The following is a 16078-nucleotide window of genomic DNA, read 5'->3' on the forward strand; positions in this document are numbered from 1 at the left end:
ACGATAAATTGGCGGTTTCGAATCCGACATAGCTGTATGGATCAGTGCCTGTCTGATAGAGGAGGAGGAGTCGTTTCCCAAGTCTCACAAACGACGCCTAAATCACCCGCCTTTCATTGCCTAGCAACAAAAAAAAGGCTAAGATAATAACAAAAGGTTTATGATTAAAATAATATTGTGTTTGAGGCAATGGGATTCGAGTTTGAAGGAGGGTTCGAACGCGGGATAATGAGTCGGGGATATCAACTAAGGTCAAATTGAAACATCCACACCATTTTACTTGTTTAGTCTTATTGCGCGTATACCATCACGAGAAAGGTCGTAGTATCATAGAACAGTGTGTATTCAGATAGGAACTTGGAAAACATAGTCAAGTCCTAAACAGTGTCTTAATTCAGTCGCGAAGCTCTGACATCCATCGCAAGCCATTGATTTGAGGAGCTTGGTCGTTCATGGTTCAGAAATCATTGGTAGTGTTACCACTTTGTCTGGGTGTATTTCCTTCCCATGCCTTAGTCGCCGTTGGATTAGTCCTTCATACTAGTACCAGTTCTAAGCAATCTAAAATTAGCCAACTTGGCTCCTAATTTAATGGGTTTAAAAGCTTACCGAGTAGCATCAAGTCCACAAAGATACTAAAGAATCGTTGCAGGATATGGTGGGGGGTTGGGGCATTCAAGCGTGCGACAACCTCATCGGCAGACATACCAAAGCTGACTGCGACTGTAGCGAAGTAGTTGTCTGTCGATCTTCGTTAGCGCTACATGTTACGAGAATCGTAGAATAGGTATTCATGATATATATTTTCATACTTCGTTGAAGTCTCCATGGATTATCCGGTCCCGCAACACACTCCAAGTAAGCCTCCAAGCAGAGAGACCAGAAGATCTGCTGGTAAACCGCCATGCGGAGGGCAGGGCTGACGATGTCAACCTCGTCGTCACTGTCATAGTCGTAGTCGTGGCCACCGTTGTGGTTCATCTCATCAGACATTGTGATGATTGGTAGGTAGTAGCTGAGCACGAGAAGTGTAGCAGTTACTTTTGTGTTGAGTGTGGGGAAGATGTGTAGATGAGTTGTTTTTGGCAAGTTTGAGATTTTAGAAGAGGAGATCCTAATTATCCTCCATATGGAAAAGGTAGGTTGTATGGAGCATTCTTACCGTATCTAAGAAGGGTCCTCAGATGCCCTCGTCTATCACAGGAACTTAGGCGAGACCCCGAAGGCTGACGACGGTCGTCTGATTTAGGAGAGAAGGCACTCGCGTATCTTGTGTAGGTATTTGGAATAGGAAGCCCCATGTACTTCGGAAAAGGCCTTCGCCTAGGTGCAAAGAGCGCTCATCATTTGATAAAAGCAGCTTTCACGGATGTTTAGAGGACCTGTTTAAGAAAGAGGGCATTTCATTTTTTTTTCGATAAGAGAGTACCCCCTAGGTTATTCTTCCAAAGACTTTCGCTAACGCGCTCCGAGAGAATATCATTTAGACGTATATGTTCATTAGGGGCGAAAAGAAAGACACCAATAAGACCTCCAATCTCCTCTCTATTTAGGAAGGCTATTTCCTAGTCGGCCTTGAAGCATAAGTACTTTCCTTGTTAATATAAGTTCTATTCCACTGAGGCGTTAAGTATCGCTTGCTTACAGAGTAATTCACCATATACCAAGATAAAACTTAGCGGCTAGAACAAGACTGGTTGATAACATAAAGGTGACAAGCATTCAGGTGGCAGCGTGATTTAGGGGGCAAAGGTAAGGGGGTGGGAGTAAAGATTATAACAACGGCGTACAAGGATACAACACTAAGTGGAAAGGCGACTGCAAACATGTCACTGGCGAACATGATTAACAGCGGCAGGCAGACACAGTGGCGACACTTGTCTCAAATGACATCAAAACAACTTGACATGTCAGGTCGTAACCCTCATTAATAATGTTCTGTGGAAACTCAGCTTAGTAGCTAGAGGTAAGAATACCTATTTAAAGAGCACATTGAGACGTTCCTAAGCCAGATGTAAAAGCATTCATGGAGGCAAGGATTCTAACTTGGTATCTATGGCACCTGTCCATGCGTTAGACTTGGAGAGAGATACTGTATCCCAACCAGCTAAAGGATCAGTCCGCCCAAATGTACAGTCTGCCATCCTAACGCCCCTTTCCCCAAACTCCTTTCCCTTGAACGTAAATCATGAAATCCATAGATCTCATCATTTCTTTACATCGTCATCGTCGCCTTGCGATTTCCGCTCTTCCTCTATAACATTCAGACCCTCGCCTTGGCCAGCCTTCGCCTTTGCCGCAGCCCTCTCTTCAGCCTTTTGGTACAACTTTTTCTCTATGCCTGTGGTTAGTCACACTGACTATATGATTTATACCTTCAATAATATGCCATGAGGAATGCTTACCGGCCTCGAGCTCCTCCTGACAGGTATCAGCTGTCTTGCCAACCATGGTTGCGAGCACATCAATGGGCCTGATATTGAGTTTACCAGCTATGGTATGCGTGATGTGATCTAGAAACGACATGTCAGCAACCAACACGGAAAAATAAAACAGGCCTGGATTAATCCGTACGGTCGATAATGAACTCATAGAGTCCTTTGGCAGAAGTATCTTCTTGATATAGCTCATAGAGCTGGTCGAAATCAGTGGGCGAGATGCGGTATCTACCTGACATGATGGAGATGTGGTCTCTAGTTGCGTCTAGGATATCTCGAACTCGACGTCTTGTCGACATGTTGCTAGATGGAGCCGCGAGGGCAAGGATTCTACTTATTAGAGGTGCTTCTTTTGAATGGGTGGTGGAGTTGGCAGCACAGTCTCTGTGTGTTGTTGTGATTCATCTTGTGGTATGGCGCTGCGAACTCTGGGCGTGGCCTGGACAACGTTGAACAGTTTTGAAGACTCCGGTCATTCTGTTCCACGTTATCCAGCCGACTCCTCCCCCGATCATGTCTGAAGTCGCTGGAGGGACAATGACGATTTCCCCCGGATAGTTATACCAATGCCCGCCTTAACGTGTTGAGCCAACATAGATGGAACACTTCTCGAAGGCCATCATCAGATGTGCCCGCCAACTCCATATCCGAGACCCATAATCACTTTTGCTATCCACATATTAGCAAGCGGCACGGTCGTTCGGTCACTCAGTACACATTACCTCAAGGAAGCAAGCCGACACAATGGTTATGGACTAAGCCTGACCAATAGGAACTGCTGAAAAAGATAATACTTACGGGTTGTTTGTCTCATAGTTCTTTGTTCTAGTTAAGCCCTGACCGATCCAATAAGATAAGGTATTCATGACCCAGATGTACTCTGTCATATATCTGTTCTGCACTGTCTCCATTGTGATGATTTCGCTCGCCTCGTTGACTACTGTCTGGATGGTCGCCATCGTGAATAAGTTCTGCTTGTATCAACCCACTCATCATGGAGTAAGACATAGAATTTCTACAATTGCACGCCTTTATATTTATTCCATACCTAAATACCTCATGGTTGTGAGCAATAAGCTCAGTAAGGCCCAGCCAACGTCGTGGCAGAGCTGGATTGGTGCTATGACGCTTACCCACCTTCGCATCACCCACTGATCTCGATCTCATTCAGATAGAACTTGGAATTCATTCCAATCCGTATTTAAATCAAGAGATATATTGTCACGATTCCAATAGACCCTTACGTGGGAATTATTCCGCGAAAGGGACTATGATGACGCTACAATGAGAACTGAGCCAACTCATTTGAAAACTCAAAACCAACGTGGGATAATAAAATTTTGGCAATTGTAATGTACATTTCATAACTTACAGGATAAAACATGAGCGCGCACACTAATTGAGAAAATAAGGGGCTGGGCATTTCAACCCAACGAGGCTGTAGATCAGGCAAAGTAAGGGATGAATTCTATTGGGGAATAGTATCGTAGGACATCACGAGCTTCCTCAAATCAAGCACCTATTTATTGCTTATACTAACACAAGGCGCATAGCAGATCGCATAGATTTGGAAAATCATCGGCGGTTAGTTTTTGAACTGTCCAGTTTCATTTTCATTATATTCTAGAATTAAATATATCCACCACTTTCAACTCAGGCACAGGGGCGCTCCTTCGACTGATTTTGTCACTTAACTCATTCAGATCACCAGATGGTGTATGTACAAAGAATGAGAGAGCGTTGTCAAAAAGATGCCAAAATTGGACTTCTTATGTACTGCACCAAAGCGCACATTGTAACCTAAGATACAAAGAAGCCCTAACCTCCCTGTGCCTACGTCCGAAAAACAATTACAAGAGGGGGAATAAAGCAACACATCTAAAAAGCACGGTCATAACCCCACTTCTATTCTTAGTGGAAAAACAAGGCAAAACTTCATTATTCAGACGACTATTCAACCGATTGCCTAGATCAGCGTGAATCCCGCGGTGAAGCACAAGGCGACGACTGCCGGGATAATCATAGCTGCAGCAGAGATGGGACCTTGAGGTGCCAGTGTGGCAGCAGCGTTGCCGGAAGAGCTAGACGAGGCAGAGGAAGAAGTGCTAGCGCCAGTGCTACCAGGGGTATTGGAGGCATCATCAGCTAGGGGCTTGACAGCAAGGTTAGAGACAGCCTTGCCGTTAGCATCCTTGACTGCCTGGGAGACGGAGTAATCGCTGATGGAGATGATCTTGCCGCTGGGCTTGGGAGAAACACCGTTGTCGATGATAGTCTGAGCTCCAGGAGGGACGGCAGGGAGGGTGAAGTTGTTTGCGAAACCGCTCTCCTTGATCAAGCTAGCCTTGCACTCGGGAGCGGTAACCTTAGACTTGGTAGCCTTGACAGTTTGAACCTTGCTGAAATCGATCTTCTTGTACTGGCTCTGAAGAGTGGCAAAGTCGGCAAGAAGGTCGACGGTTCCATCGTCGTTGCACTGAGCAAGACCATAGTTGTTCTTCTCCTGAGCGTATTCGTAGACAATACCACCCGAGAAAGTTCCCGTCATCTGGTCACCGTAGATGGCGCTGATCTCAGTAAAGACACGGGGAGAGGGCGTGTTGCAACCGAACTCAGAGTAGAAAACCGGGACGGAAGTTGACTTGAACATAGCAACCAGCTGGTCGTATCCGGACTCTTGGAAGGTGCTGTCACCGCACCACGAGTAGCTGTTCAAGGCAAACATGTCGGAGCGAGACATGTCGTTGGCATCACCATCGATGGCGCACTGGAAATAGTTCCAGGTATCCTGAAGGACGTCACGGACGTCGGCGGCAGAGTATCCAACGGGAATAGATCGGTCGGCATGGTTCTTGATGTAGTTCTTGAGGTCACGAGTGACAGCACGAACGTAGGGGGGAACAGTAGAGCCGGTCTTGACATCATTAATCACTTCGTTACCGGAGAAGAATCCGAGGGTGTTAGGGTAAGACTTGAAGGCCTCCACAATAGCGAAGGTTCGGTTCAAGTAACCAGAATAGTACGACTCCCAAGGCGCACCGCTGTTGAGAGACTCGCCTGCGAGGGGCGAGTTGACATCGATGATCATGTACATGCCCGCCTGGATATCATGGTTAATATAAAACAGCGCAACTTATGAACATACCAAAACTTAAAACTTACGGCATTGAAAACGCTGGCGCATTCATCGTGGTTTAAGTTGGGGTCCAAGTTGTAGACTCGAATGGTGTTCACTCCCAAAGTCTGCATGAGCGCGGCATCACGCTTGCAGATGTCTCCGTTAGAGAGAGGATCCTTTCCGTGACTTGGGTCGTATCCAGCACTTCCACCAATTTGATAAGCCATACCGACGATTTGGAATGCGTCTCCGGTCTTCGAGTTTACGAACTGACTGCCTTGAACCTCGAGAGGTGTGACAGCAGCCGCCAGGGTTGCGCCGCCCAAGGCGACGAGCGCAGATTTCACGAACATGGTGTAGTTAGAATTCGGGCGTGGTGAGGTTCTCTTAGTGTTGATGGTAGATCTCGATGTTTCCTAATAAATGTCTACCAAGGTCGTTTGTTTTCCACCGTTGTAGACTACCGCGATCGACACAATGTAGTCTTTTTCAAAATAGATGTGAGAGAGCGACTAGAATAGGCCGGTGGCCAAGAAACGATTGTTTGTAAAAAGGACTAAAGAGAGTGATCCTTGACAGAAATTGTCGAGAAAAAGAAGTGAGTTAAGAATAAGGCGAATTGGTGATTAGGAAGGAGTGACGGAGGTTGGGTACAAGAAGGAGGGAGAAAAGGTGAGATACCTATAGTTGAATGATTGGAGTAGGAGCTTTAGGAGGGAAAGTACAACACAAGCGAGTGTTACCTGGGTACCTATGACACGATGCCAATCATTGTCTTCGGTCTCGTCTGCACCTGCACCTTGCGAGGGTTTTTTAGCAGCTGACAAGGGCGGCTTTGTTGCAGTAATCAATCGCTGTGGGGAGTTTGATTGGTCGAAGGGTTCAAGATCCATCCCAAGTAGGAAAGCCCCATAAATACGAAGTAACTATGTACCCAGCAGTAACTCGACTAGAATTGGTCCGTCATTTCTGTTCTCACTAATTAGACCTAATTAGGCCCTACCCGCTCACACTGTACTTAACTGTGTTTCCTGTAGTTTGTTGCTTTTTTGTTGCTATTTTACCACCTGTCAGACTGGTAAGAACACTAAGTTCACCGTATTCCATAAGATGACACCATCAAACCACACTGTCGAAAATTATGCGAATCCATGAACAACTCACGATTGATCCCTACTTAATTTTGTGGTTTCACCGACATACCTCACTCCTCACTCCTGATGGATCAAACGATCTACTTATTCCACTACACGCTATTAGAATCTGTTGTGTCCGTTAAACTGCTTGTCAGTGGCTGTGCCGTTTCTGTTTTCTGTTTACTCGTTACTCGCAAACTGCCCCTTCGAACCCGGCCCAATCAGGAGCATGGGATGCAACCGTATAGGTGATAGGCTGGCAGTTGATCATTCCCTAGAAAGAAAACAAATATTTCACCCATTTGTTCGTCTCTGACAAACTGCCAGACGGTCTAACCTCTTCTTTTAAGCTTCAATACGAGAACAAAGAGACGAATGATATTCTTGTAGCCTATTGGAGGTCCCGGGTGATGCATCTGTTACCTGCCTACTACGTTGTATGGTAATACCGGGTATGTAGGAGGTAAGGTTAGGTTAGATATGTTGTCAAATCCATCGGGTATACGAAGGGTCAACTTCTATTGTGGTATTAGTGTGTTAGTGGTAGTATTCCACGAGCCACAAGCACCACCACGAGGTGTGCTGGTGCGCTAGTACGATGTATCTCACTAACAATTTTCACTTTAATCTTGGCAAAAAGGGATAGACTATTCCTTGTAGTTTTCTTTGCCCTCCACTTGTTCCTCGATGTCAGGATGTCTCGGTTTCGAAGCGTTCTACAACGACGTCACAGCCGGTCTTCCATGCAGTAATGGGCGCGGGTTTGTAGGAGTGATGAAACACGGTCCGTCTTCTGTGCGCGTGGGTACCGGCGACAATCGCAATTCGCCCTTGAGGTCCTCCTTGGTGTTATTTGGCCATTTGGATAATTTCCCCTGAAGATCCATCTGATCCATCCCATCCATAATCCATTCAGATTTGTTAGAATAAAAAAAAAGTAGGGAAAAATTCCGGGGTGTCCCTGAGCTCTGCTAGACGCACCCTTGTTCTAGGGAGCACTCGTCAATCAAAATCGGGGCTAGCGTCGAGACGGCGCCAAGTGCCAAATTGAACGGAAAATGCGACATGCTCAGATGCTCTAATGCAGAACAGCGACAAGCGCCAGCGCCAACCTCCACATTGAATTAGCTAGACGCACCAGCCACTATCATGCATCGCTCGGTGCATACACTAGCCACACATATGCATCTCCAATCCTCCCCAATTATGCATGCACCAGCCTCACCACAAACCGGCGGGGTTTATGCTAAGACAGCGAAAATCTCAGGATCCACTACCTCCGGATTGTGTCCGTGTGAATTAACTGCAGTCATTCTGTTGTGCGACCGTGAAGGAGAAAAAAAGAGTGGCGGTACAAATCGGCCGAAAGTGTCATCATATGCTTACCTATTCGACGGCATCCTCCTTGCGCAGGCTCTATACTCATAAACCCGTACTCCTCCCCCGCCTCCTCTCCCATACTCACGCATCGTCGGCGGCTCACCCTCACGCCCCCGCCCCAAGAAGCGCAACCATCATGGCTCCCGGTGTGTTTCTCGTATATTCCTACCCCTTCACCCTCTAGCCACCAAATTTACGGGCTCGACTTCGTATCGTGTAGAGGAAGAGGCAACGGCAGTCAGACTCGAACCCCGCTAACACGCCAACCCCCAGTAGCAACCCTCCCCCAAGACCGCCGCCCAGTCGTGATATCCGGCCCCTCTGGCGTAGGCAAGGGCACGTTGTTCAAGCGTCTCTTCGACACACACCCAGAATGTTTCGCGCTATCGGTCTCCCACACGACGAGGTCGCCGCGCGCCGGCGAGGCCCACGGCGTCGACTACTACTATGTCTCGCCTGACGAGTTCGAGGCTTTAGTGAAAGCCGATGGTTTCGTTGAGCACGCCAAGTTCGGGTCCAACCGCTACGGCACCTCCAAGCAGACCATCGCCGACCAGACCGCTAAGGGGCGTGTCGTGGTCTTGGATATCGAGATGGAGGTGAGTCCCAATTTCCTACCCCCGTAGTCTGTATTTTCGGTCAAAAAGAGAGAGTAGAAAGAGATAAGGTTGCGATACGGCAGGACCTACGCCATAGTAGGTTAACTTGCTAAACGGTGCTGCGAAATAATTAGGGAGTCAAGCAAATCCAAAAGAGTGGCATAGAAGCGCGTTTTGCTTTTATTAAGCCACCTAGTTTTGAGGAGCTCGAGAAGCGCTTGCGCGGCCGAGGCACCGAATCGGAAGAATCTATCCAAAAGAGACTGGACCAAGCCAAAGTTGAGCTCGAATACGCGAATACGCCGGGCGTCCACGATATAATCATCGTCAATGACGACCTCGACAGGGCCTACAAGGAGTTAGAAGATTTTGTTTATAAGCCGCTCGCGTAGACTGGGAAAATCCATGCAATTTGATTGGAGCCCATCTAGATTTAGATGATAGAAATACTACCTAATAACGGTTAGGAATTATGTACCAAAGAGCAAGACGTGGTTGTTTAAAAGTCACAAGTTTCAAAAAAGGGGTGTTGGGCATAAGTCTCGTATTTATTCCATCAGGTATCAGAGCGAACTCTATTAGAGTACAGTAAGAGGCTTGACCACGGATTAATCTTAGCAGCTTTAGAGAAGATGAATAGAGCTTTCGGGGGAATACTAAAAAAAGGAAATAATAAGAACGTCGAGTCGCCAGACTGTGTAGATGGAATAACTGCATGCTTGGCCAGAACACACATAACAAGGCTCGAACAACCCAAAACGGGTCAATCATGCAGGCCTTCGTTTAGAACACGCCTCCTCACGCACACTCCTCTTCCACGCAGACAGAAAATTTTGGTATCCCATTCCGAATTAACTTTTGGGATTCTCATGGCCATTCTTGAAACGAGCTGCCCTCCCAATATCACGCCAATAGCCATCGGTGAGTAGTTCATTGTAATAGTCGTAAAGGGGTAATTAGGGACCTCTCGCAAGGATGGGAAAGCCTCTGAAGCCGAGGAACGCCTCGTAAAAAGCAGACGCAAAAAGGAACGAAGAATTAGTAACCATTCATGGTCATTCGTTGAGAGCTCCTGCTGATCTCGCGATCCGCGGCTGGGCTGATGGGACGGCTTCCGTGGCCTTGTGCGCTGCTCTCCTTGAGCGCCAACAATTGCTTGGCACGGAAAGTCTCGTAGTGGATCTGTGAAGTAGTCTCGATGAGATCCTGGAGGTGAGTTCGCAGTAAGAAGTTTCTTAGGTAGACGAATTCGCAGTGGTTCTCATCTTCGACATTGATAACACCCCATCGGTTTTGACGGCCGCGGACTTGCTTGCCGTTGACGATAATCGACTTCTCAGAACCGACAACAGCGAAAGGAACGAGGCTCTGAAGACATCATTAGTAAGTGGTACGGTAAGAAAATTATTGCATGAATTACCTTGATCTGGGTGTTAATAGACTTTTCCTCCTCATCAAGCTCGTCGTTGTCATAGGGGTACATCTTGAGGTTGTGAAAAGCGAACTCCTCCTTGATGCGCTCCTTGAAAGCCTGTCTCTCCTCCAGAGTCAAGGTGTCGGCCTTGGCAATAACCGGCACGACGTTGACAACATCCGAAAGCTTCTTCAACACGACAATGTCGATGGGCTTGAGGGAGTGTCCAGAGGGCTGGATGAAGAACAAGCAGCAGTGGATACGGGTATCGGGAATGTAACGTTCTCGCTGTGCTGTGAGCTCCTTTCGTAGATACGCGGAGTGCTGATCCTTGATGTACTTGACGATGGGGTCCCAGCAGCGGTCGTTGTTGACCAGGTCACCGTAGCCCGGGGTGTCGACGATGTTTAGCTTTAGACGGACGCCATTCTCCTCGATAACGTGCGACACGGGGTGGATCTCGGTGGTAGATCGAATCTGCTCATCGGGAACCAATCGACCCTTCGAGTCGATAAGGTGAGATGCGAAAATGGTGTTGATCAAAGTCGATTTTCCCAAACCAGTTTGGCCTATAATACGACACGAGACACGTCAGCTATACGAACTAGGTCGCGATGTTGAAATGGCGGTCATCGAAGCGATCGAAGCGATCAAAAATTAAGGGAGATAACTCACCAACGCAGATGACATTGAACTGGAAACCTCTCTTCAGGAGCTTGCGCTCGATCTGAGAGGTGATGCTGTCGAAACCGACGTGGCTGTTAGGGTAGATGGTTTGCGTCGCCATTGCTGCTGGTTTATCCGATCAAATTAATGAATGGATTAAAATGTCAACTCCTATTCCAAGAAATAGCCTACTTTGGCAATTGGAAGAACGAACGAATATCGGAGTAGGACGAGATGGGCTCTGATGCGAGGCAGAGGTTGAAGTTGATGATGATGAAGAAAAGAAGGTTGAAGGTTCGTGTCGGTTGGTAATTTTTTCGACGTGAAGGGGAAATGGATCCTCTCTTGATTGCTCCCTGCGATTTCCTGCCAAACAATAATTTCCTTGAAGAAGGTGCAGATTAGGCTGGGCACCAGAGGAAAGGGGAAAGGGGGTTGGCAGGTTATGATAGGTCCGATCAGGTCCGTGCATACTAATTATAGTGGACCATAGCTGGGGTCTTAAAGTCGTATGTGCTTTGATGCCGGCTGATGGGCAGATGGCCGCTAGAATTGGTAAAGCTGGAAGCGACTGACCTATCAAATCAATTTTTGTGCTAGAAACTTTTTGGGCGATAAGCTTCATACATACGTTCACTATCGACAACATACTCATTCACGATCGCGAATAACGGTTATAGTCTTCGCATACGAATTACTTCCTGGAAAATATAATCGGAGGTAATTGCTCCATTGCTAGGATAAAATAGGCCTCTGCGGTTTCGGTAACAACAGGCAATTGGCCTGTTCGGATCATCAACAATGGCCGCCATCCAGCAACTGCGAATGGCCTCAGTTTTCTCTTCCCTCTTCCCGAGAATAGCCTCCACGAGCTTCAACTCTTCTTTCCGATCAACTATCCTTTACGCACAACAAGCGCGACAGACGCCACTACCGTTGTTACCCGAGCTCGCCGTTGCCATCCCCGCTGCCATCTCAAGAATACCCTCGCTATTAGGTGATATATGGGAAGGGATTCTCCGAGCAGTGCCCAAGAAAAAGACATCGCACATGAAGAAGAGGCATAGGCAGATGGCAGGAAAGGCTCTGAAGGACGTCACATCACTGAACAGATGTCCCGCCTGTGGGAAGGTAAAGAAGATGCATACACTATGTTCTAGTTGCATGGCCCGTACGTTATTCTTCTGCCCGACCAATTGGTAAACTGCTAACAGTTATACGCCTAGATCTTGGAGGTATGCTCGAAAACGACTTCAAGGGAAAGACAAAATGATACGTAGATCTGCTCCTCGAGAGCTGTGGGAAGATACCTACATAGCCAAAGTCAATTATACGAATCGATCATCAAGCAAAGTGGAATTTGTGCATACTACCGGAGTTTCGGTATAGGAGTAAGGGACATATCTACAGTAGGTATTGACTGTAAAATACATGTACAATGGAAACCAATGCCATTCCGTTCGAGGCTATTTCACACGAGCTTCGCTATTCTGGATATGAAAATGACGCTCTCAGCCGTTGCCTTAGAAGAATTAAACATCAATGGCATACCTGAGGTATGCATGCTTAGGTAATCCTTCATAGAATGACCATAAAATGAAATGACCAGAGCTTGATTCTTCTAGACCCGCAATGTAGGAAGGCAGGAATGAAGAAACGATATGTGATGTAATATTCTAGATGCGAGATGGAAGTCTCGCCCCAGTCTCCAGTTTTCTATTTAGCATTTCGACCCCACCATAACTCAGGTACATACAATATTTCTAACTGGATCATCAACCCCACTACTTCTTCTATACATACAACAGCTTCAAGGAAATCCATACTTATGGGTCGGTAGCAATCATGGTATGCAAAATATCAGGACTGGGAATCTGCTTTGAAGGTGTGCTCTGCTAATGAAAGGTACAACTATAGTCGAAGCAGTATCTCACGACACATACTATCGACAATGGTGAGTCTCAACTTCAGCCTTCAAGCTCATGCTTCGATAATATGTCGTGCTAACAGCTGCCAGCTCATATAACCGACATCTTCTCCCTTGCGGCTACTCCTAGCGCCCTTCTATCTGCCAGCGGCTCTTCAACAATACATATACACGCTACCACACAACCTAGCATTCCTCTTGGCCAATCTCTCACGGGCGCACACAAGCTCGGCTGCCACCATATCGCCGTTTCTACCGATGGAAAGATAGCGGCTTCAGCTGGATTTGGCGGCGAAGTAAAGATATGGAAACTTGCTGAGTCAGGTAGCGACTGGCAACCATTTGGTGAATTAAATACTGCTAAAGGTGCAGGTAAGGGAGTTGGTGAGGTGTGGGCCATCGCACTTAGCGAAAATGGCCAGTACCTGGCTTCTACGACCTACGATGGGCGAGTCAATGTGTGGGATCTCTTTGGAGATAGGTCAGAAAGAATACGAGAGTACGAAACTGGCAATTCCGGCTCTGGCTCCTTTGGCCTTTGCGTAGACCTAAGTCGCGATGGCAAGTACACGGCAAGTGGCCATCAGAATGGTGCTGTCTATGTCTTCAACAACGACACAGGTCGGTTAGCATACTCACTTCCCGGTAAGTCGCTCGTCTCAACATGAGCATATATCTTCACCTTCGTTACATATGGCTGACCGAGATTCAGGACTTGTCAAGCCAATCCGAACAGTAGCCTTCTCACCAGCCGGCACACGCTTAGCTGCCGCCGGGGATGCAAGTGTTATTGCCGTTTACGACACCAAGCATGGTGAGCATGTCGGCAATCTGACCGGCCATACGGCGTGGATTACTTCCATCGACTGGAGTGATACGGGCGAGTACCTACTCAGTGGTGCCTTTGACGGCAAAGTGAAAGTGTGGTCCATTGATAGGGGTGTCTGTGTAGCAACACACAGCGAGACAGAAAAGGCTATCTGGGCCGTCAAGTGGTTACCCAAGACAGGACGCAACGAAATGTTCTGCACAGCCGGCGCGAACAGAAGTTTAACGTTCTACCGTGAAGCGACGGGAGTATAGAAGAGTCATTACATCTACCACTTAGATTTGATGAAGGTACTTGCTTGTCTGGCGTTTAGAGATAGGAATGGGAAAATGAACCCTGGCATATGTGACGGTCCGTTTCGGGGCGTCCGTATTTCGCAGAATCATTTGCTGCGCTTTCATGATGAATGAAGTCTCGATGAGATAGCTGAGATAATGATTTACTACCAACCTTCTAAGTCTTTTTTCTTCGTTTGTGGCTAATCATGGAATATTGGAAGCCCAAAAATTGCCTACTAGGATGGGGAAAGGTTGCGGCATTCGCAACCACCGAGGTCGGTTCTGTCTGTGACTCGAGTATGTTGACCGTAGGGCGCCCCTCGTATTGACGAACGGAGAAATCAAATCCTTCGTGTAAGTTATCTTTGGCTTCAATCGTTAATATTAACCCAGGATAGTCCGTTCAAAACATTACTCATTCACAATGGTTTTATAACGACCTACACTCCATCTATTTGGCAAGATCTAAAACTATATTACCACTTTCAATATTCCCCCATGATATCCTCTTTCATTTTCCAATATCCTTAACCGGTGCAATGACCGACACCCCAATCGTAATCGGAACTGCACCGCTCCCAGTGGAGCCGCCAAGCCTACCATACAGCACCAAAGACACCGAGCCAAGCAAAAAATCTACGGGACTCCCACCCGTTACCACAGGAACCTCCGAGCGCTACATCCACGGCCTCGCCCGCGCCCGCGCCGCCGCCACACTCCCTCACCGTGCTCTTCCAAGGCGAGAAACTGCCGCCCGGCCAATCCACCGCGGACCTCGACCTGGCCGCCCTCCAGAATCTCATCTACGAGGCTTCGCTCACGCGCCTGCACGCCAAGATAGCGGCCGGAGGGTTCGTGGTCGAGGCGGGGAACTTCGCGGCAGTGGCGTGCTGGGAGCCTGGGAGGGTGGGAGAGACGGCTGTCCCGACGGCGATGCTGGCGCAGAGGCCGATTTATAGGATGTTTGTGGAGGGGTGGGCGGAGTTGATGCGCAGACATTTGTATCAGCTTGCGCGGAGGGTGAGTAAGGGCAGGTATTAGAAGTTGAGTCTTATGGCGAGGGATCCGGAGATTGAGTATGTTCCTGGTGCTGGTGAGTTTTTGAAATTCTTTCTAAATTCATCATATTCTTTTTGAAGAATAATTCATCTTTGATGCTGGCTGTTTTGACCGAGGGCTGGTGCCCCTGAGATATGTGTGGCCCCCAAGTTAGATACAGACATCAATATAGGAAATAGAGTTGGCGTTTAGAGCTAAGTCAATTACCTCCCACGTAATTAGCCTGTTTATCATCTCTTGGCTATATCTGATCAATCATTTTTTTGGCTACTACTACGGGTGTAGTTGCCACAAGTACCGGGCTCTTAAGTTTACTCCGACCTCAATGATTATTGTCGGGCATCAATTGCCTGAGCACATACTCATATCTAAGCATATGATACCTCCTAGGATAGATCTATTCTCGTATAGAATAAGTGACTAACTGTCGGCAATGTAGTACGAGCCGTGCTCGTCCCCTTCATAGAGAGGTTTACCTCCTACCAGAACGAGGGTGGCCCAATGCCCGTATGGTTAGAAGCAGGTAGTGAGTGGGCTCGGCAAATCTACACGCATTTCGTGTTTCGCGATATAGGTGAAGTTCAGGTCAAGAGAATTAAGAGCTGGGGTATGATTTACACAGGAGGCATTAACGTGTGACATCGAGGATTAACGTAGAATTTATTACTTACCTATATGCCTGCTCCAAGTAATTATTGAGTGTTTCGACGTGTTCAATCTCATATCCTAGGGCTTTATGTATTACTGGTACCTATTTAACCTGGTATCTTTATAGCCATGAGTCTCTCCTACTTAACATTTTGAGTTATGCTTATTAGACCCTCATCATGGTCAGGGGTGCATTCCATCCCCAAGCAACCTAACACCATAAGTTAAGTAAATGCCAATCTAGGAATATTCCAAGTAACTCTTATTAAGCACAGCTATACTATTGATTTCTAGTTTTCTCATTGAGTCTGGGGGTAATGAATACCCTTGAAGTTCTCCTGAAGGGATCTTGCCATATGGCGGATATGTATTATATTGCCAATATCACCCCTAGTAGAGACCGAAAACCATACATACGATCATAAACATGAGGAAACGTATCTTTATTCAACATAGAACACGTATGCCAAGATTCTAGCTACCTACGTAAGATTTAAATTGGCTGTAATTACCTATCTATTGGGCAAAAAAATACTACCACAACCAAGTACCATTGTAGGCTGAATCGCAATATGGTATTGAGAAC

The 16078-nt window shown here is 47.1% G+C and overlaps 7 protein-coding genes across 7 annotated transcripts; 4 read left to right on the forward strand and 3 right to left on the reverse strand.

Annotated features, from left to right (window-relative positions):
• Positions 1-2034: 2034 nt before the first annotated feature.
• F4807DRAFT_408197 (uncharacterized protein) lies at positions 2035-3482 on the reverse strand. Its single transcript, XM_047996418.1, has 3 exons — positions 2575-3482; positions 2406-2513; positions 2035-2335 (listed from the first exon to the last, which is right to left on the reverse strand). Exons 1-3 carry the CDS (start codon positions 2735-2737, stop codon positions 2208-2210), a joined length of 399 nt encoding a protein of 132 aa, XP_047858978.1. The 5' UTR covers positions 2738-3482; the 3' UTR covers positions 2035-2207.
• A 541-nt stretch (positions 3483-4023) lies between these two features.
• Positions 4024-6409, reverse strand: F4807DRAFT_408198 (glycoside hydrolase family 72 protein; the record flags this gene model as incomplete). The annotated part of the gene is made up of 2 exons (XM_047996419.1): positions 5601-6409; positions 4024-5538 (listed from the first exon to the last, which is right to left on the reverse strand). Coding segments are annotated over exons 1-2 (1438 nt in total), but the record flags the coding sequence as incomplete, so codon positions are not given.
• A 1799-nt stretch (positions 6410-8208) lies between these two features.
• F4807DRAFT_456104 (guanylate kinase) lies at positions 8209-9063 on the forward strand (the record flags this gene model as incomplete). Its single annotated transcript, XM_048000832.1, has 3 exons — positions 8209-8218; positions 8346-8671; positions 8806-9063. The coding sequence occupies 3 exons, from the start codon at positions 8209-8211 to the stop codon at positions 9061-9063; spliced, it is 594 nt and encodes a 197-aa protein (XP_047858980.1).
• A 646-nt stretch (positions 9064-9709) lies between these two features.
• F4807DRAFT_456105 (Septin-type guanine nucleotide-binding (G) domain-containing protein) lies at positions 9710-10872 on the reverse strand (the record flags this gene model as incomplete). Its single annotated transcript, XM_048000833.1, has 3 exons — positions 9710-10039; positions 10092-10654; positions 10761-10872. 3 exons carry the CDS (start codon positions 10870-10872, stop codon positions 9710-9712), a joined length of 1005 nt encoding a protein of 334 aa, XP_047858981.1.
• Positions 10873-11319: 447 nt separating this feature from the next.
• F4807DRAFT_408207 (uncharacterized protein) lies at positions 11320-12412 on the forward strand. The gene is made up of 2 exons (XM_047996420.1): positions 11320-11922; positions 11978-12412. The coding sequence occupies exons 1-2, from the start codon at positions 11553-11555 to the stop codon at positions 12022-12024; spliced, it is 417 nt and encodes a 138-aa protein (XP_047858982.1). The 5' UTR covers positions 11320-11552; the 3' UTR covers positions 12025-12412.
• Positions 12402-13964, forward strand: F4807DRAFT_408209 (WD40 repeat-like protein). The gene is made up of 4 exons (XM_047996421.1): positions 12402-12599; positions 12669-12705; positions 12769-13323; positions 13391-13964. Exons 1-4 carry the CDS (start codon positions 12597-12599, stop codon positions 13759-13761), a joined length of 966 nt encoding a protein of 321 aa, XP_047858983.1. The 5' UTR covers positions 12402-12596; the 3' UTR covers positions 13762-13964.
• Positions 13965-14159: 195 nt separating this feature from the next.
• F4807DRAFT_408211 (uncharacterized protein) lies at positions 14160-15059 on the forward strand. Its single transcript, XM_047996422.1, has one exon. It carries the CDS (start codon positions 14325-14327, stop codon positions 14742-14744), a length of 420 nt encoding a protein of 139 aa, XP_047858984.1. The 5' UTR covers positions 14160-14324; the 3' UTR covers positions 14745-15059.
• The last annotated feature ends 1019 nt before the right edge of the window (positions 15060-16078 follow it).

Source organism: Annulohypoxylon truncatum (genome assembly GCF_022578515.1).
Source record: "Annulohypoxylon truncatum strain CBS 140777 unplaced genomic scaffold F4807scaffold_2, whole genome shotgun sequence".
Taxonomy (NCBI): domain Eukaryota; kingdom Fungi; phylum Ascomycota; class Sordariomycetes; order Xylariales; family Hypoxylaceae; genus Annulohypoxylon; species Annulohypoxylon truncatum.

Excerpts from the sequence above, each read along its gene's own strand:
- F4807DRAFT_408211 (XM_047996422.1), top strand. The coding sequence starts at position 14,325 with ATGACCGACACCCCAATCGTAATCGGAACTGCACCGCTCCCAGTGGAG.
- F4807DRAFT_408207 (XM_047996420.1), top strand. The coding sequence starts at position 11,553 with ATGGCCGCCATCCAGCAACTGCGAATGGCCTCAGTTTTCTCTTCCCTC. Across the intron at positions 11,923-11,977 it reads ATGTTCTAGTTGCATGGCCC|ATCTTGGAGGTATGCTCGAA; the intron begins GTACGTTATTCT and ends TTATACGCCTAG.
- F4807DRAFT_408197 (XM_047996418.1), bottom strand. The coding sequence starts at position 2,737 with ATGTCGACAAGACGTCGAGTTCGAGATATCCTAGACGCAACTAGAGAC. Across the intron at positions 2,514-2,574 it reads CTATGAGTTCATTATCGACC|ATCACATCACGCATACCATA; the intron begins GTACGGATTAAT and ends TGTCGTTTCTAG. Across the intron at positions 2,336-2,405 it reads TCAGGAGGAGCTCGAGGCCG|AGAAAAAGTTGTACCAAAAG; the intron begins GTAAGCATTCCT and ends CCACAGGCATAG.
- F4807DRAFT_408209 (XM_047996421.1), top strand. Across the intron at positions 12,706-12,768 it reads GACACATACTATCGACAATG|CTCATATAACCGACATCTTC; the intron begins GTGAGTCTCAAC and ends AACAGCTGCCAG. Across the intron at positions 13,324-13,390 it reads GTTAGCATACTCACTTCCCG|GACTTGTCAAGCCAATCCGA; the intron begins GTAAGTCGCTCG and ends ACCGAGATTCAG.